At 42.6% G+C, this 18,168-nt stretch overlaps 1 protein-coding gene across 6 annotated transcripts in view; it reads left to right on the top strand.

The window, feature by feature from the left end:
* Positions 1–18,168, top strand: part of ANTXR1 (ANTXR cell adhesion molecule 1) — a 249,725-nt gene that overhangs the window by 57,227 nt on the left and 174,330 nt on the right. For all 6 annotated transcript variants that reach the window (XM_028496612.1, XM_007126731.4, XM_007126732.4 and 3 more), the window contains exons 4-8: positions 4,979–5,060; positions 5,604–5,637; positions 7,176–7,255; positions 9,802–9,870; positions 11,308–11,388. In XM_028496612.1, coding sequence (XP_028352413.1) covers positions 4,979–5,060; positions 5,604–5,637; positions 7,176–7,255; positions 9,802–9,870; positions 11,308–11,388 — 346 coding nt within the window. The remainder of the gene's footprint in view (positions 1–4,978; positions 5,061–5,603; positions 5,638–7,175; positions 7,256–9,801; positions 9,871–11,307; positions 11,389–18,168) is intronic.

Raw genomic sequence — 18,168 nt, forward strand, 5'->3', positions numbered from 1 at the left:
TGAAGGGTTTTGAGCAGGGGAGTGAATGACATGTTTTGATCCATATTTTAAGAACACTCTGGCAGCCATGTGCAGATTGAATGCAGGAGGGGTGAGAAGGCAGTCAAAAGACAGCCGGTGACTTTCCCAATGGTCTAAGTAAGAAACGATGGTCTCCCAGACCATGAGGTTGGCAGAAGAGATGATGAAGTGTCAGTTTCAAGGTATGTTTAGAGCACGACCGATGGAATCTAATGTTAGATTACGTACGGGAGCAGGAGAGAGGAGAGTCAAGGTAGAGGGGGTCAAAGAAGGCTTCCGGTTTCTGATTTGGGCAGCTGGGCCCGTGGTCTGATATCTGGGCACTCATAAGACAAGCAGACAGTAATCAGTACATTTCCCAAAGTCTGAGTTAATTGGTCTTAAATAATCCACCTAAGAAGCATCAGCATCCTGGGCCAGGGACAGGCTCAGGCTAAACTCTTTTCAGTTTGTCTTTTAAAACCTCCAACCTGGCAATGAAGTCTCACCCACGACCATCCCATTACATCAGTCCCAGAATTAAAATGGACCCACAATTTCCATGAAACCATCTGTTCTGTTTGCTTAGATGTCGTAGGAACATAGAGAAGGGGCATGGAGTAGGGAGGTGGGGCCGTAAGTCATCTGACCTTTTACCAAGGAGGGTGGTATAAGGGGAGTGTGACCACTGCTTGGGACTAGTGAGCTCATCATATCTTGCCAGACACAAAGTATCAAGGATAAGGACAGTTTCCAAAACAGCCTTTGCTTGTTCTGGTACCAAAAAATAGAAAGCTCAAGAAAATACTTGTAAAGGAAAGGAAATAGGCTTAGAGAAAACACCCCAGTTCCCAGACTTTTTTTGGCAGGGAAAAAATACAGAGAAGCCAGGGAACCTTTTCCACAGCCCCATTGTGCCTTTTTATAGTCCTCTTTTTAAAGTTTTAGTCTTAACACAATATTCCAATTTTAGTGTTACCAAAATGTCCTAAACCTCACTAGTCAATGACCTAGTCAAAGATAAGGGACTTCCCTGGTGGTCCAGTGGTTAAGAATCCGCCTTCCAATGCAGGGGATGTGGGTCGAGGAACTAAGAGCCCACATTCCGCAGGGCAACTAAGCCCATGCACTCTAGAGCCCACGGGCCACAGTGAAGATCCCGTGTGCCGCAGCTAAGATCCAAGGCAGGCAAATACATAAATAAATAGATTTTTTAAATGACCAAAGATAAGACCACATTTACTTTTTTTTGTTCACATTTACTTTTGATGCCCAATCTCTACCCCCCTAATTGTCAGAAATTAGCCCCCAACCCCATAATGCCCCTCAGCTATACCGAAGGGTTTCAGGGTGCCACCTCTGTGTGCTCAGGAATAAACCTCAGTTCTCCTGTCCCAGCCTCACCCCCATGCCACCTTGTTTGCTGTTATCCTCATGAAACCGCCAACCTGCAGGGCAAAGTTGCCCTCTGCCAGGTGACTGCTAATGCCACCCTCCCCCTCCCTTTGGTGGCCTCAGTTGGGGACTCCGCTGTCATCTTTAACCCTCCTTCTAAGGCATAGATGTATGCTCTTTCTCATTACCAAACGATAGAGTTGAAATTAAACTATGGCTTTTAATGGAATTTACTAAAATTGGGGGGAGGGGGTATGTAATGAGGTACAACACAGAGAATGGTCTATAACCACATGGACCCAGGCCTGCCCTGCAGTCAATTACTACCAGGTCAGCTCCTGCCTGACCACCGTCCACATGGCCAATGAAGCTTATTTCCTCCTCCCACCTCTTCAGCAAATATTTGTGGAATGTCTATAATGTTCCAGGTACTATAGCAGACACAGAAGATATAGTGGAGACCAAAACAGACATGGCCCAGCCCTGATGGAGTTTAAAGTCTAGAACTGAAACAAATGAACAAACTAAAGTGAACAGATAATCACATAATCAAATGTTATTAGTTATAAAATGTCCTAAGTGCTATAAAGCAACAATTGTGGGGTGCCATGTAATTGAGGGAGCTAATTTGAATTGGGGAAGTCAAATGAGGCTACTTTGAACAATTGATATTTAGGTTGGGATTGAAGGCTGGGTAAGAATTAGCCCAGTGAAGAGCTGGGCATAGAGCCTCCCCCAAGCCCCCAGGCAGCGGTGACTGCAGGTGTGAAGGATCTGCTGGAGAAAGGAGCTTAGGAAGACCAGTAGGACTCAGGTGAAGGGAGTGGTAGCAGAGCGGTACAAGATAAGGCTGTCAAGGAGGCAGAGGATCCATCCCATGAAGGCACTTGAAGGTCATGGTGAGGATTTGAGGTTTTATCCCAAGTGTAATTAATCAATGGCTGTGAAGGGTTTTGAGCAGGGGAGTGAATGACATGTTTTGATCCATATTTTAAGAACACTCTGGCAGCCATGTGCAGATTGAATGCAGGAGGGGTGAGAAGGCAGTCAAAAGACAGCCGGTGACTTTCCCAATGGTCTAAGTAAGAAACGATGGTCTCCCAGACCATGAGGTTGGCAGAAGAGATGATGAAGTGTCAGTTTCAAGGTATGTTTAGAGCACGACCGATGGAATCTAATGTTAGATTACGTACGGGAGCAGGAGAGAGGAGAGTCAAGGTAGAGGGGGTCAAAGAAGGCTTCCGGTTTCTGATTTGGGCAGCTGGGCCCGTGGTCTGATATCTGGGCACTCATAAGACAAGCAGACAGTAATCAGTACATTTCCCAAAGTCTGAGTTACTTGGTCTTAAATATTCCACCTAAGAAGCATCAGCATCCTGGGCCAGGGACAGGCTCAGGCTAAACTTTTTTCAGTTTGTCTTTTAAAACCTCCAACCTGGCAATGAAGTCTCACCCACGACCATCCCATTACATCAGTTTTAACAAAAGGTTAATTCTGCATTGGACTTCCTCTTTAAGCAATTACCAGAATAAGCCAGTAATAAATTTTATACATTCATTCATTCATTTATTCAAGAGAGAAACAGTTTAATATAATGACTAAGAGTAGGGCATCTGGGTTGAAATCGCACCTTTGCCACTTAGTAGTGGAGGGGCTTTGGGCAACTTTCCTAGCCTCTCTCTCTCTGTGACTCAACTGAGTCACAGAGTCCTTATCTGTGAAATAAAGATAATATTAGGGCTTCCCTGGTGGCGCAGTGGTTGGGGATCCGCCTGCCAATGCAGGGGACGCGGGTTTGTGCCCTGGTCCGGGGGGATCCCGCGTGCCGCGGGGCGGCTGGGCCCGTGAGCCATGGCCGCCGAGCCTGCGCGTCCGGAGCCTGCGCTTCGCGGCGGGAGAGGCCACAGCAGTGAGAGGCTCGCATACTGCAAAAAAAAAAAAAAAAAAAAAAAAAAAAGATAATATTAGTATCTACCTCAAAGAGCTATCATAAGGCATAAGTAAATTAATTACATGTATTTTTCAGACAGAGCTTGACACAGTATAAGTACTCAGGTGGTGTTAAACATTGCCATTGCTCTTCATTAATTCAAGTTTTACTGAAAACTGCCCACTGTCTCATGCTGCTTGGCAAAGTACAAAGCCGGGCAGATTTTTTTTTGAATCAGGTAGATTTGACCTCAAGCCTCTGCCCTCCTACTTGACTAACCTCTCTGAACCCAAGTTTTCTTATCTATAATATGAGGGCAATAATACCTACCTTGAGTGGTCATTGTGAGGATGAAATCAGAAATCTTTGTGCAGGGTCTTGTATCTAGTGGATGCTCAGTGAACATGAGGTTCTTTCCCTGCTCAAAAGAAGTTTCCCCACTTAATTTATTTTTTTTTTAATTTTGTAATAGATCTTTATTGGAGTATAATTGCTTCACAATACTGCATTAGGTTCTGTTGTACAACAAAGCGAACCAGCCACATGCGTACATGTATCCCCATATCCCCTCCTTCTTGAACCTCCCTCCCACCCTCCCTATCCCACCTCTCTAGGTCATCGCAAAGCACCGAGCTGATCTCCCTGTGCTGTGCGGCTGCTTCCCACTAGCTAACTGTTTTACATTCGGTAGTGTGTATATGTCCATGCCACTCTCACTTCGCCCCAGCTTCCCCCTCCCACCCTGCTGTGTCTGGTCTTTGTTGTGGCACGCAGGATCTTCCTGGAGGCGTGCGGAATTCTCTCTAGTTGTGGCGTGTGGGTTTTCTCTCTCTAGTTGTGGCATGTGGGCTCCAGAGCGTGTGGGCTCCGTAGTTTGCGGCACGTGGGCTCTCTAGTTGAGGTGCATGAGCTCAGTAGTTGTGGCGCGAGGGATTAGTTGTCTTGAGGCATGTGGGATCTTAGTTCCCCGACCAGGGATCGAACCTGCATCCCCTGCATTGGAAGGCGGATTCTTTTACCACTGGACCACCACCACTTCCTCTTCCTGCCCCAGTACCACCTTGAGCAATCAAAGTAAGAAAACATGGGCACCAGCCCACAGAAAACACTCTTGGTCGTCCTAGAAAGCATAGATTGCCTGGGTCTTTATTTTCAAAGCTGACTACATGGTTTTCTCTGGCACAACTCTTCTGGTGGCAGCTTGCTCCAGACGCCTGCCCCTCCTGCCTGCGGTCCTTGTGGTGGCCTTGCCCTGGGTTCTTAGTACCCACCTTTTTCTGTCTCACATGAGCCCTTTGCATCTTGATATAAAGTTGCCTAAGAAGACAGGTCTTAAGGCTCGTTTCCAACGTAGAATGAAAACTTTGTCCTGTTCAGGGAATGGAAATTTTTCACCTGCACATGGAGATTCCTTTCCCTCAATCCTTGAGGGAAGTGTCCTTTCCCTCAATCCTTGAAATCTCACTTATTCTACACTGTGGCCAAGCCTAAATGGATAATTTACTAGAAAGACTTTCCTGCTGATAGGGTTTGGGGGGACTGTTTGGGCAATATAGACTATCCAGGAAGATAAGAAGACTAAAGCATGTGACTATCAACAGCAAAATAAAAAATTGGTCTAATAAGACTAACAGGGTGTCTTTGGATTTCAGGGAACAGATCCGTCAAGGCCTAGAAGAACTCCAGAAAGTTCTGCCAGGAGGAGACACTTACATGCATGAAGGATTTGAAAGGGTAATTTTAAAAGAGTTTTAAACTTCAAAAAAGATTGTGATGTGGAAACATCAACACAAGGATGGCTGATGAGATGAGACACACGTATTAAAGGAACTGAGTAACACCCAATTTTCCCATAAGTGTGTACACGATAACTCCATCCAAAAGAGCTGAATAAATGAAATTCCTTCCTCCTTCCCTGACACTGATGAAGGGTCTCTTAGCTAATGCTTGGCCGGCACTCATGAATAATGCCACACACAAGTCCTCTCTAGTCCCAAGGTAACCTTTTCGATATATTTCTTCAGAGGTTGAGACAGAATTGCAGTGACTTCCGTCTTAAGCAAAACAAGTCCCAGTCTATGAGAGGAAAGATATTGATCCAGGGTAACTTCAGATGAACATCATCCATTGATATTTGAGTGAAACCTGGGTGAATTACATAAAGAATCAAGACTGACCCAAGACTGTGGATCCAACACCAGAGATCACTGCCGACTATGGCATTTGTAGTAGCAAACAGTGGCTATATGTCTAATGGCTCTTTCATATGTTTTTCAGGCCAGTGAGCAGATTTATTATGAAAACAGTCAAGGTAAGAGTGTACTCCTAATTACCATTATGAATTATTTAACTTTTTTTCTGTGTTTCCTTCTGAAAAACTGCCTCAGTAATTTCATGTTTGAAAAGACACAGGATATTGCCTCTAACCCTTAAACACACACTTCATCACAGAGAAGGAATGCATAGAAAGATGGCAGGAATGAGGTCAAATTCTACTGTCCTGATGATTCCAAAAAAAAAAAAAAGTTATGTAAAAGTAATTAAGATCTCATTATGGGCTACAGTCTGTAATGCTCATGAACAGTTTTGCATGTTGAATTCATTAAGTTAATAAATGCTTGGAGGGGTTAGCAAAGTCTTGGATTTTTATGTCAAATTTAATTTTCTTGTCCTTCTCTGAGCTCCAAGTCTCTTCATTGCTGTGACTGGATATGATTTTAGATTAAGATAACAGTTTGGCTTAAACTTTCCTTCATTTAAGTGGAAAAAAGGGAATACAATATACTTAATAGCATGCTTAGCACAGAGAAATAATATATATTATTATTATAATTTTAGCTATTATTACTACCCTGTCTTTCATGGGTAGCATTTCTTTATCTGAAGCAAATCTCTTAAAAGAGATTCAGTATTAGAGTGGGGATTTTTCTCCCAGGCCTGTAGAGGTGTCCACATCCTCTTTCACTCTAAACTGTAACAAATAGGTCAGGCCCAATATCAACAGCAACATTTGTTATTATAAAGACACCATCATCAATATTACTGGAAGTTTCAAAATCACTGAAAGAATTCTAGTAGGTTTTGCCAACTGCAAGACTAATACTTCCAGTCAGCTTATAAATCATGATGACTGTTACTCTTTGCCAAACTCTTCAAGGGATGTTGCATATGTGGTCAAGGACGGCATGCGAGAAGGACCCCTGAAAGGCCCAGGTGGTCGAGTTTGCCCAGTCATGTGGACTGTTCCTAGGAAATAGTCATGTCTGATTCATTGTAGCTACTCCCAGCTGTCAGTCCAGCAACCATTTCACCAGGTTTGGCCTTTTTTTTTTTTTTTTTTTTTAATTGTGTTTTTGTCTTACTGAGTTGTTTGTTTGTTTTTTTTAATTTAGTTAGTCTATTTATTTTGGCTGCTTTTTTGTTCTTTGTCGTGGTGCGCGGGCTTCTCATTGCGGTGGCTTCTCTCGTCGTGGAGCACGGGCCGCGGGCTTCAGTAGTTGTGGCTCGCGGGGTTGGTTGCCCCGCGGCACGTGGGATCTTCCCGGACCAGGGCGCGAACCTGTGTCCCCTGCATCGGCAGGCAGATTCTTAACCACTGCGCCACCAGGGAAGCCCTGGCCTTTTTTTTAAGATAAGACTTGGAAACCCAGAAACAAAACATATTCCCCCTTAGAGTCTGTCCCACATTCTTCTTCGTGCCTGAGCTACTTCCAGTCCAAAGAAAAGTTGCTGATTCTCACAATACTGACCTTGGGTGGTGGAGCTGCGAAGAGACAGACTCCCAGGGCTGAGAGGGGGTTTCCCTTGGTGCAGCGGGATGAACTGAGTGGGTCTGTGTTGTTTGAGCAGGATACAGGACAGCCAGCGTCATCATCGCTCTGACTGATGGGGAACTGCATGAGGACCTCTTCTTCTATTCAGAGAGGGAGGTAAGCGACGGCCCAGCCTATGTCTGACATGGAAACGGCGCTTCTTCCTTCTGAAATGGGCTGCAGTCTTTCCACTCGGGCAAAATGTTAAGTGTTCTTTGTAAAGTCCCTGGATAAAATAGTGTCCCATATGTGAAAGATAATAACAAGAACTCATTTTTAAAGTGAATCATCATGTCTCACACCTGGTAGGTATTTTTCCCTTTTCCACAGATTTGCATATTACTCTGTGTTTTAAGGGACAAAATATATCTGCCATGCCTTTCTCGAAAGCAGTGTTGAAACACCATATATAACTTTTCAACAAATCCATTGGTACAATTTTTCCTTCATTTCTACTAAAACCAGGAGGGAAAAGAATTACTTGAAATATGTGAAAGCCAATTTTGTCAAAATGTATTAATCACTGAAATTCTTCCTCTAAGAAGCAAAGCTGAACATTAATTGGGGGAAAGTAAATTGTAATCTCTCCGTCAGTATTTCTTTTTTCCTTTTCTTTATGCCCTTACAAAGCACTCCTTAAAGCAGGTGAAGGAATCATTTCTAAATGAAGCTTTCAGTTTATAAAGAGATTGAGAAAAAGAGGTTTATCTAAGAGTTGAAAAGTGATGTTTATATTTAGGAAATTCTTTCCTTTCAAATTTCACATTTGAGCTATATGTATATGTGGCCCCAGGAAACCAGTTCACCACAGGAATGTACTGAAGCCTCATTAGTGACAAAGGCTCATTCAGGCCAAGTTAGAAAGACACACAATAAGGAAAAAGACAGGCAGTGATGGAGGGAGATGCTAGCCTCTGGAAGAGGAATCAATCAGAGAATTACACTTATCTCAAGGTCTTGACTACTATTTAATTTAAGTTCAGCTTCCTCCGCAAGCAAGAAATTGATATGCATTCATTCATTCATTCATTCAGTGCTAACTGAGAGCTTGGCCTGTACGGGCACTTTGCTAGACACTAGAAACACACTGGTGAGTAAGACACAGTTGCTGCCTTTATGGGCTTTACCGGGTAATACTGTTCAGCTTTTTGAAGCCTCTGTTGGCAAAGGGCATGAGGAAATTAAGTAGATAAACGCATTACTGACCCCCTACCCTAACTTGTACAAAATTTACAAGGGGGAAACCCACAAGTAAATATGACAGAGGCTCCCTGAGCATCCAGGAAATAATATATTTCTATACTCTACAGTTGAAACTGACTGTATAATGGGAATGCAGAATGGCTTATTTGAATGCTAAATAACCGTCAACTAAAGTAAAAACCCTAATAAGGAAATAACTGAATATAAAATAAATGATAGGTGTCAGAGTTTTAAAGTAGAGGTTAGTAGAAAAGAATTTTAGGTATGGCACACACAAACTTGGAAAAATATTTTCAGTGCCAATGCTAATAGGACGAAGGTGTCTGAAAAAGAAAGATAAAGCTCAAGATATATAAAGAAAATGAGCCTTTCCATTTTTGATGATTCTATATAAAGCCCAACTAGAGGAGAAAAGCCGCAGAAGTCGTTGCAGAGAAGGCTGGGGCTAGACTGTACCTAAAAGTTTATTTTATCCTGAAAGCAGCAAGAAATATTTCTAACATGAAGGAAAAAAGATGTATGTTTCTGCCTTTTCTAAAATTCAGTGTTAGTCACAAGTGGGTTGAGTACTAAGAGAGGGGAAAAAGAGACGCGATTCAAATCAATATGCATATATTGAGCACCTACTATATGTTCACTATCAATGATTTATTAAGTTTCTACTGTATATACCAAGGATTTCCAATTTTTGTTTTCTCTTCTGAAACAAAGAACCTGGAAGAGCCTGTAATAAATCAGATATTAAAATCAAGCCAAAATCTGGATATTATTCATTAGGTTGCCCTCTCAATACTTACTTGTAGATAAAGTCGTGTGTTCACCCACTCAAACATGGACCTTAAATCCCATACCATTGACCCAGTGTCTTCTTTGGGAATAAAAAAGGCCATATTCACGAAGGTGCTGACATTGATGAGTATCTGCATTGTTCTACGCCTCATGTGAGGAGCTCTGCATTTATTTTCTCATTTAATCTCCAAAGTACTTTACAGAGAAAAGCCAAGTGTCAAACCCAGGTATGTTGGATTCCAAAGGTCACATCCTTTCCGATAGAGCACGCTGCCATTACAAAGGAAGAACATACGTCAATAAAAATCCATCAGAGGAACAGAAAAGATAATCATTTCCCCAGAATATTTAATATGACTTATCTTAGCCTACGGTATCCTTTTCCTCCCCTCGTTATTCAAAGCTTCTCATCAAGACTCTACTTCTGTGGATCTTCCTCAGTACTTCCCATTAGACTAATCACTCCCCTCACATCCACCATACTGCATTAGAATGTGATGTTCACTGGCGAATTGGCTCTTTGGGGACAGGGATTGCCCTCTCCCTTGTGGTACCTGGCATATAGTAGGTGCTCAATAAATACCTGATCACTGCAGTTAGGCTGGGTGATCCAAAAGGAGTACATTTGCCACTGCTTCTCTCTCTAAATGTCTTTTATTTCATTGGCCCAGGCTAACAGATCCCGAGATCTTGGTGCAATCGTTTACTGTGTGGGTGTGAAGGATTTCAATGAAACACAGGTATGAGCATGGATTTCCTCAGGTTTGGGAGCATACTCAGCTTGTGAATGATAAAAAAACATGCAGTCGGTGCAGAGGGTGCATGAGCAGCATAAATACCCATTAGATGGATGATTTTTCCAGAAATGCTAAGCAGGGAGGGAATTATTGGATGTGTGAGGGATGTGAACCTATTTGCTCATGTGCTTGAGGGTATTCAATGCAGACCATCCGGGCAGCATCTTTTTTGGTTGACTTTCTTAGTACATGTTAAATTGCCAGGAGGTCAAAATAGATCGAAATTAACTTGGAAAACTTGTTGGGGTTTTTTTTTTTAATTTAATTTGATAAATCTGATTTTCTTATTTAAATGGCAGACATCCCTTTTTTCTCATTAAAGGTGCAATGCATTTCAATACCCCCCCAAAATGGAAATAATTGGCCAGTGGGCAATAAAAGTATGTCCAAGTGCTCACAATAAGCAAATTGTAAAAATGTGTTAGCAACCTAAATAGATGTTCTTCAGCGTACTTCATAGTTTCTTCTTGTTCTAATAACATTGGCAAAGTTCAGGATATGTTGTTAAATGAATGAAATAGGGTTACAAAACAGTATGGGAATAGTATGAGTCTACTTTTTCCAATAAAATGTGTATATTTGTATAGGAAAAGTCTGAAAAACTATATCAAATTAATAGTAATAGAAAGATGATGGATGGATGGATGGACAGACAGATGAATTGTTAATAACTTTTTTCTTTTTATTTTAACACTCCTGGTTTTTTGAAATTTCCCAATGATTGTGTATTACTTTTACAATCAGTAAAAATCCTGGCACTGACTGACTGTGACAATCACAGCACTAGACAGAGTTTGGGAGTAGAAAATCTCCACAGATCAGTTTCTCCTTTCTCCAGTCCTCTGCTCCATAAAGCAGGAGTAACCAAACCAATCGCAAGGGTCCTTTCCTCAATGAGCAGTATGGGTGAAAGATAAGGGTCCCCATTCATTGGGCTCGCCCAATACCAAAGCTTGAATTTATTTTTAAAGTTGCTTTGAAAGGAAACTTGAGTCTGTTTGATTCGAATATAGTTGCCAACAGAAATGTGGTTGAATGGGAGAAAAATAAGCCAATGGCCTGCCCCCAAATCCATAAATACATCAACCCAGGCCAAATGTTCATCTAGCTGGGCAATCTTACCGCTGGTCCCAAGGAGACAAGTATTAAAACAAATGTAAAAGCTGGAACCGACCCTCCGGACCCGCTCCAGAGTTAAGTCCCCTGGTAATCTCATTATGACAGAGGGCTTCTCAGTGAGGCCCCTGAGCCCAGGCAAGCCCTCAAGTTTCTATGGGTTTTAAAAGGAGATGGAGGCCCCTGGACCCAGTGGCTTTCCTCAGTTCTCCACGTCCAAGCCTGACACATCTCCGTGTGTGTTTGTGTTTGCTGTGTCCTCAGCTGGCCCGGATCGCCGACAGTAAGGATCACGTGTTTCCAGTAAATGATGGCTTCCAGGCCCTGCAAGGCATCATCCACTCAGTGAGTAGAGCACTTCCTCTGAGAATGGATACCCGGGCACTTTCTGCCCCCTGACCTGCTGTAGATACCCCAATTCCATCTCACTAAGGCTGGGGTTCTTCTGCATTTCTTTGTATATCTTTATATCTGTCATGTTCCACGTCTCCCTCCTGCCGTTCACACGTCGTTTCTTTTCTTGTTCTCCTGTGCCAATTCTTTACCCTACAATGGAAAATTAAAAATGGAAAGGAAACTTGCTCTGGCAGCGAGCCAAACTTCAGGCAGTTCTCATACTGGAAGGACTGCAGATTTTGCTGTGCATTTGACCGACCTCAGCTTTCCCAGCCGAGACTGAACGCAAGCTTCTTTCTGAACATTGCAGGCTCAGCCTATATCACTTGGCCCTCAGAGGCACTTTCGACCAGTGGTTTTCTATCTTGGCTGCCCGTTGATGACTATCTGGACAGGATTTTTAAGATCTTCCCAGGTGATTTTAATGGAACCACTGCTTTAGATTTATAATCCCCAAATATGAAGGTTTCTTTTTTTTTATATTAAACTTTTATTCATTTAATGAATGGAACTTACCTGGAGTCACAACATAGATTCTTTTTTTTTCTTTTTTTTTTTTTGTGGCTCATTTGCTTTTTGGTTTTTTGGTGGGTTTTTTTTTTAATAGTGGATTTACAATGTTGTGTTAGTTTCAGGTGTACAGCAGAGTGATTCAGTTACACACATACATGCACACGCACACACATATATTCTTTTTCAGATTCTCAGATTCTTTTCCCTTGTAGGTTATTATAAGGTATTGAGTAGAGTTCCCTGTGCTATACAGTAGGTCCTTGTTGGTTATCTGTTTTATATATAGTAGTGTGTATATGTTAATCCCAAACTCCTAATTTATACCTCCCCCTGCTTTCCCCTTTGGTGACCAGAAGTTTGTTTTCTATGTCTGTGGGTCTGTTTCTGTTTTGTAAATAAGTTCATTTATATCATTTTTTTAGATTCCACATTTAAGCGGTATCATATGATATTTATCTTTGTCTGGCTTACTTCGCTTAGTATGATCATCTCTAGGTCCATCCATGTTGCTGCAGATGGCATTTTTTCATTCTTTTTCATGGCTGAGTGATATTTCACCCTCATTACAAAATATGAGGGTTTCAATGTTCCCCCGAGTTTGCACCGTTACCAGCCCTCTTTTTCATCCCATCCTGGTTTTTTATCATCCCTTTCCTATCAGTGAACAGGACCTGGCTTCCTGGGCCTCTCTTTCATACCATCCATCCCCAGGCTAGGCCCTTGGTCCAGCTGGAATATTGGAGGATGCTAGTCTTTGAAGCCTCAGCCAGAAGGCCTGTGTGTGTGCTGCTCCTGTAATAAAGTCCAGGGTTGCTGAAGCCTCCATCTTTAGGTTTGGGGACCAGGCGGACAGACAGTGGTTTCTCCAGTTGGAGCTCACGAGGCTTCAGACTTGGGGTCCAGGATGCAGATTCAGAGCTCAGAGGATCACTGTCCTCTTAAGATGTCAATGGGGTCTTAATCCAGGGTTACCCATCAGGAGCATGGGATCCGCCCAGCTGCCGCAGACTGACCTAGGAAACCTCCAGCCTGGATGTGCCTCATACTCCCTCCCCCTCCCTCCAAGGTTTGCTTAGACCCCCAGCAGAGTGGAAAGCAGTGTGAGAAGTAGGAACTTTGGAGCTGGTCAGCCCAGAGTTGAAAGGCTGACCCAACAGCTTACCATTTATAGATCCTTAGATGAGGTATTTCACTTAGTTCCATATTTGTATACGGGATTAATGATAAGACACATGTCGTAGGCTTGTTTGAGGATTACAAGAGATAACACTAGTGAAAATACCTAATATTTTTCCAAGCACATAATCAGTACTCAAGACATATGAATTATTTCCTCTTCCATGTCCCTTCACCATCATATGAGAAACCTTAGCGTCAGCTTCCTCCTCACCCTCTAAATCTCCTTGAATATGCATAAAAATCACCTGGGGAATCTTGTTTGCAATACCCATTCCCAGGCCCTATCCCCAGGAGCTTCTATCACAGTCAGTATGTGATGGAGCCTATGAAACTGCATCTTTTAAATCTGCACGTTTTAATCAGTGCCCCAGGTGTTGTACTTTCACAATATTGATTGATGTGACCTTACATTTTCAGAACTGTGAAAAATAATTCCACCCCAAGTTGGGAATTCCTATGCTAAATATGGCCATATGACAGTCATCTTCTTTAAGATGTGTTTGCAAGGAACAGAAACACACTTAAACCACCTTAACCAGAAAGTGAAAATTATTGAAAGGATAGAGAAGTCATCAGTGCCAATTATGGATCCCCAGGTGAGGGACCCCTACTGTAAATAAGTTCTGGGGTCAGTGTGGTATACTTGACAGTATAAGTGACAAGAAATGTAATAACCAGGTAAAACAACACTCAAATAGTGATTTAGATAGACAGTTAACAGCAGGATTTGGGCCTGATCATGAATCCTGTGGCAGCTCAGAGGTGGACTGTTCTGGACTGGAGCCTTCATGAGAAACTGGGGTAGACCTGAATTCCTAAAAGACCAAGGATGGGTGATGGGTAGCACCAGAGAAGAGATGGCATGACCTCAGCCCAAAGACTGGAAAAGAGCAAGCATATTTTTAAGACAATAATAATACCTATCTGTCTGGTGGGAGAGTTTGGATAAAGGAGTCAGGAGTAATGGCAAATAAGCCGAGACACTGGGTTAGAAGCAGATTGATGAGAGCCTTGAAGGAATTTTGACTCCAACGTGGTGTAATCACTGAAACATTTTGAACGTCTAACAAGTAATATTTAAGAAGAGAATCTGGGGGCGGGGCTTCCCTGGTGGCTCAGTGGTTGAGAATCTGCCTGCCAATGCTGGGAACACGGGTTCGAGCCCTGGTCTGGGAGGATCCCACATGCCGCCGAGCAACTAAGCCCGTGAGCCACAACTACTGAGCCTGCGCGTCTGGAGCCTGTGCTCCGCAACGGGAGAGGCCGCGACAGTGAGAGGCCCGCGCGCCGCGATGAAGAGTGTCCCCGCCTCGCTGCAACTGCAGAAAGCCCTGGTACAGAAACGAAGACCCAACACAGCCTAAATAAATAAATAAATTTATTTTAAAACTAAAGAAGAATGTTCAACAGCTAGACCGATTACTATCAATATGATTGCTATTAAAAAAAAAAAAAAAAAAAAAAGAAGAGAATCTGATGGCAGTGTCCCTATATATGGAAAGGAGACTGGGGAGGCGCCCAGAGGCAGGAACCCAGGCCTGAGGCTACTGCAGAAGTCCTTTCTTCAGATGGCTGGGTTTGAACAGGGACAGCTCTTCCCTGTTCAAAGGTTCTTATGAGCCATGTGCCACATCGTTCAACAGCTGGTTCCTACCCAAATAATTTGAGTGTTTTTATCTGCATAAATTGCTGTTGTCCTTGAATATTTCAACCTTAGCAACTCACCCAAGCTCAACATGAGCCCAGATGTTTGTAAAACCCTCCCTACCCGCAATGGAAATCACCCCAAAGATGTTTAAGAAATTTTAGTGCAACAGTCTTCCAAAAGGGGTAAAAAATAATTTGAGACTCCAAACTTTTAGCCGAATGATAACATTCTTGTGAGCTTTTATCTGGGAGTTATGCTCGTGGTTTCCATCCTTCCACTACTTGAAACCCATGTTTATCGCAGTTGTTAATTCATTTGCCTGGACAGAAAAACAGGGACAAGCACAGCACAACTCGTCTTTCTCAATTCAGACAGAAATAATTACGGCCTGAAAGTTGGTTAACTAATTTTAAGAAGTAGGTTCATTTCTCCTTCTGGATACTGAAAAGAAAGCTCTTGTTTCCTCCCCCCTCCCCACCCCCCCACCATCTAAAGCATCTATTCCAGCTTTTTCCCATGGACGTTGTTTTGTGGCTGGTTATTTTCTCATAATAAAGTAGGACTGGGCTTAATTATCCAAAATAGGAATGCAGAGCAGCTTTCAAAAGCTCAAATAGTTCATGAAGTTTTAGACCCATGGTGACCTTCTTTTTTTATTGAGGTGTAGTTCATCTGCAATATTAGTTTCAGCTGTACAGCATAATGATTCAATATTTTTATAGATTGTACTCCATTTAAGGTTATAAATTATTTGCTGTATTTCCTGTGCTGTACAATATATCCTTGTAGCTTATTTATTTTATACATGGTACTTGTACCTCTTAATAGTGACCTTATTTTTAAATCCCCAATCAAGATGCAGGGGCTAATATTTATTCATTCCTCTACTACTCACTGAAAACCTTTTATGGTAGACTCTGACCATTTGGTTATAAGTAAGCAGGTAGACACCCTATCCTGGTGGAGCTTATAGTCTGGTGGGAGGGACACATAAAAACAAGTCAATAAATAAATATGTATAATTATGTGACACCATGTGACACATGGTATATAAGAAGTAACGTATGACTAAGATTAAGAGTAAAGTGGTTGGTAAAGAACTCAGGCTTCTGTGCAGAGATAAGCTGAAGGTGAAATAGAGTTGTTCATCGAAAGAGCATGGATAGAACATTCTTGTCAGGGCAGAACCCTAAGATGGTATATAACAGAATGAAAGAAGAGTAGGGCTTGGATGGAAAATGACAGAAGATGAAGGAAGCAGCAAGCAATGGCTAAATCATGCAGAGCCTTGAAAACTATGCTATTTTACTGTAAGGGCCGTGGGCAAACATAGCCAGATACGAAGTCTGACAATGGAACAATCATGCTTGCAATCAAGACTCTCGGGGAATCTAGAGATCATAGCGCTTTATCCAGCTCCCCTTTGGATAATGAATAAATAAACACTCAGGACAAGTAGTCATGAGGCCTGTGAAGAAGAAGAAACATCACTATGATTTACTGAGCATCTTCTTTCTGCCAGCTCCTCTGTTAAGCACTTCCACAACCACTCTCTGAAGAGGGATTTATTATCCCCATTTTACAGGTGAGGAAACTGAGGTGCAGGCAGTTAGATAAACTGCCCCAAGTCTGCCCACTCATAATGGTGGAGGAGGGAAGTCTGGGTCCAGAGAGCCTGCTGTTTCCACAATACTGGGCTGTGAATGTCTGAGGAAGTGCAAAATCACCACTGGATTATCAGAAGCTGATTATTCACGGCATGGATACATCAAGTCCCTGGATTCTCTGCTTCCTCAATCTGATTCCTGTGTTTTGGTCTTTTTACTGTTCCTCAATCCTCTCTACTTTAAGGAGGAAGTACTTATGTTTCAGATTTGCACGCATAACATGTTATTTTTCAAAGTGCCCTCACTTGTTTTCCATTTTAATCTCCCATCAGTGGGACATAGGAAAAAGGCAGAAAGAAATCAATGCCTGTAGATAACTTATTTGGGGGCCAAACATTGTTCCTTTTTCCCATTTAATATTATCCTCTTTAAAAATCACAACAGCCCTAGGAGGGAAGTATTCCCATTTTACAGATGAAGAAACTGAGGCTCAGATACCCTGCACAAGAGCACACAGCTCTAATGGGGAGATCAGGGTTGGAACCCAGTTCCATGACTCCAGAGCCCAGGCTTTCTCCCACCTCTATTTCCTTAGGAAGGTAAAAATAAGAAAAGTCATCATTTAGTGAATTCTTAGGTGCTAGACCCTGTGAAAAATCACTTTACATAGTCATCTCATCAAATTCTCACCACCACCATTTAATGTAGATATTATTACTCCTTCTAGAGAAGCAGATACTCTAAGGACAGAGAGATCAGCTAACTTGTCCAAGACTACACAGCAGTGGGCAGTGATCCAGAATAGACTCAGCTCTGTCTCTAAGGTCCATGACAAGGTGACCATAGTGCTCTAGTGAATGATGTGGGTAGGCCAGGAAGCAGCTCCATTTCAGAGAAGGGGACCCGGAAGACCAAAAACGTGAAATGACTTGACACAGTTCACACAGTTATAGCAAAGGCAAGACCAGAACCCTGGTGGGTTCTCTGATCTGAGTGCACCACGGGTGGGCAGGAGAGCTCTTTGCCGTTTACTATTAGGTGGAGAGTGCCTCTGAAAAATCTCAATTTCTGCTCAATGGATGAAATTCCATCATCATGAGAAGCTGGCAACTTGACACAGGCTGAAAGGAATGTCTTCCCTTCCACACTTGCTCAGGACTCTACCTCGGAGGACAGAATTCCTTCTTGTTTTTGCAGAATTTGGTTGATAAAATAAGACAAAATTTGGTTGGTTGGAAGATTGGAGCCCTTTAAGCCAGTAAAACTGTAAAGGAAGAAACTATTCCTTTGCCTTTTCTTATTGTGGCTTCCTCGGGGAATTTCCACTGACCACAACTGGTGAATGTAGCGCCAGCCCTCAAATGAAAATACGAAGCAAAGGTCCAGCGAGCCTCCTGGGTCTTTGTTTGCCTTTTCAAAAGTGCTGCAGGCAGTGAAATGGGAACCTACATGAAAGCTGGGTTTGGATAACACAGAAATGGGTCTGCAGCTTTGAATCCCAACACTTGACCTGGTTACGTTGATGCCAACTCCTCCTCCCAGCTGTCCCCACTTCTTGTGCAATCAAGGGTGGTACCTGGAACCAGGCACACTGTCTCTGAGAAGGAGAACCCAGTCACTGGCACCAAGCCATCTCCATCTAGGAGCATTTCCCTAGAATAAATATTTAAGCCTGCGTAGGGCTTCCTATTAATGCGAGGGTGAGTCAGCGCCTAGAGCTTTCTACATGTTTGATCAACAATAAACAAGTATTGGGCAAACATGACTATATTTGCAAGGATT

The sequence above is a fragment of the Physeter macrocephalus genome, chromosome 12, assembly GCF_002837175.3.
Source record: "Physeter macrocephalus isolate SW-GA chromosome 12, ASM283717v5, whole genome shotgun sequence".
NCBI classification, from domain to species: Eukaryota; Metazoa; Chordata; class Mammalia; order Artiodactyla; family Physeteridae; genus Physeter; species Physeter macrocephalus.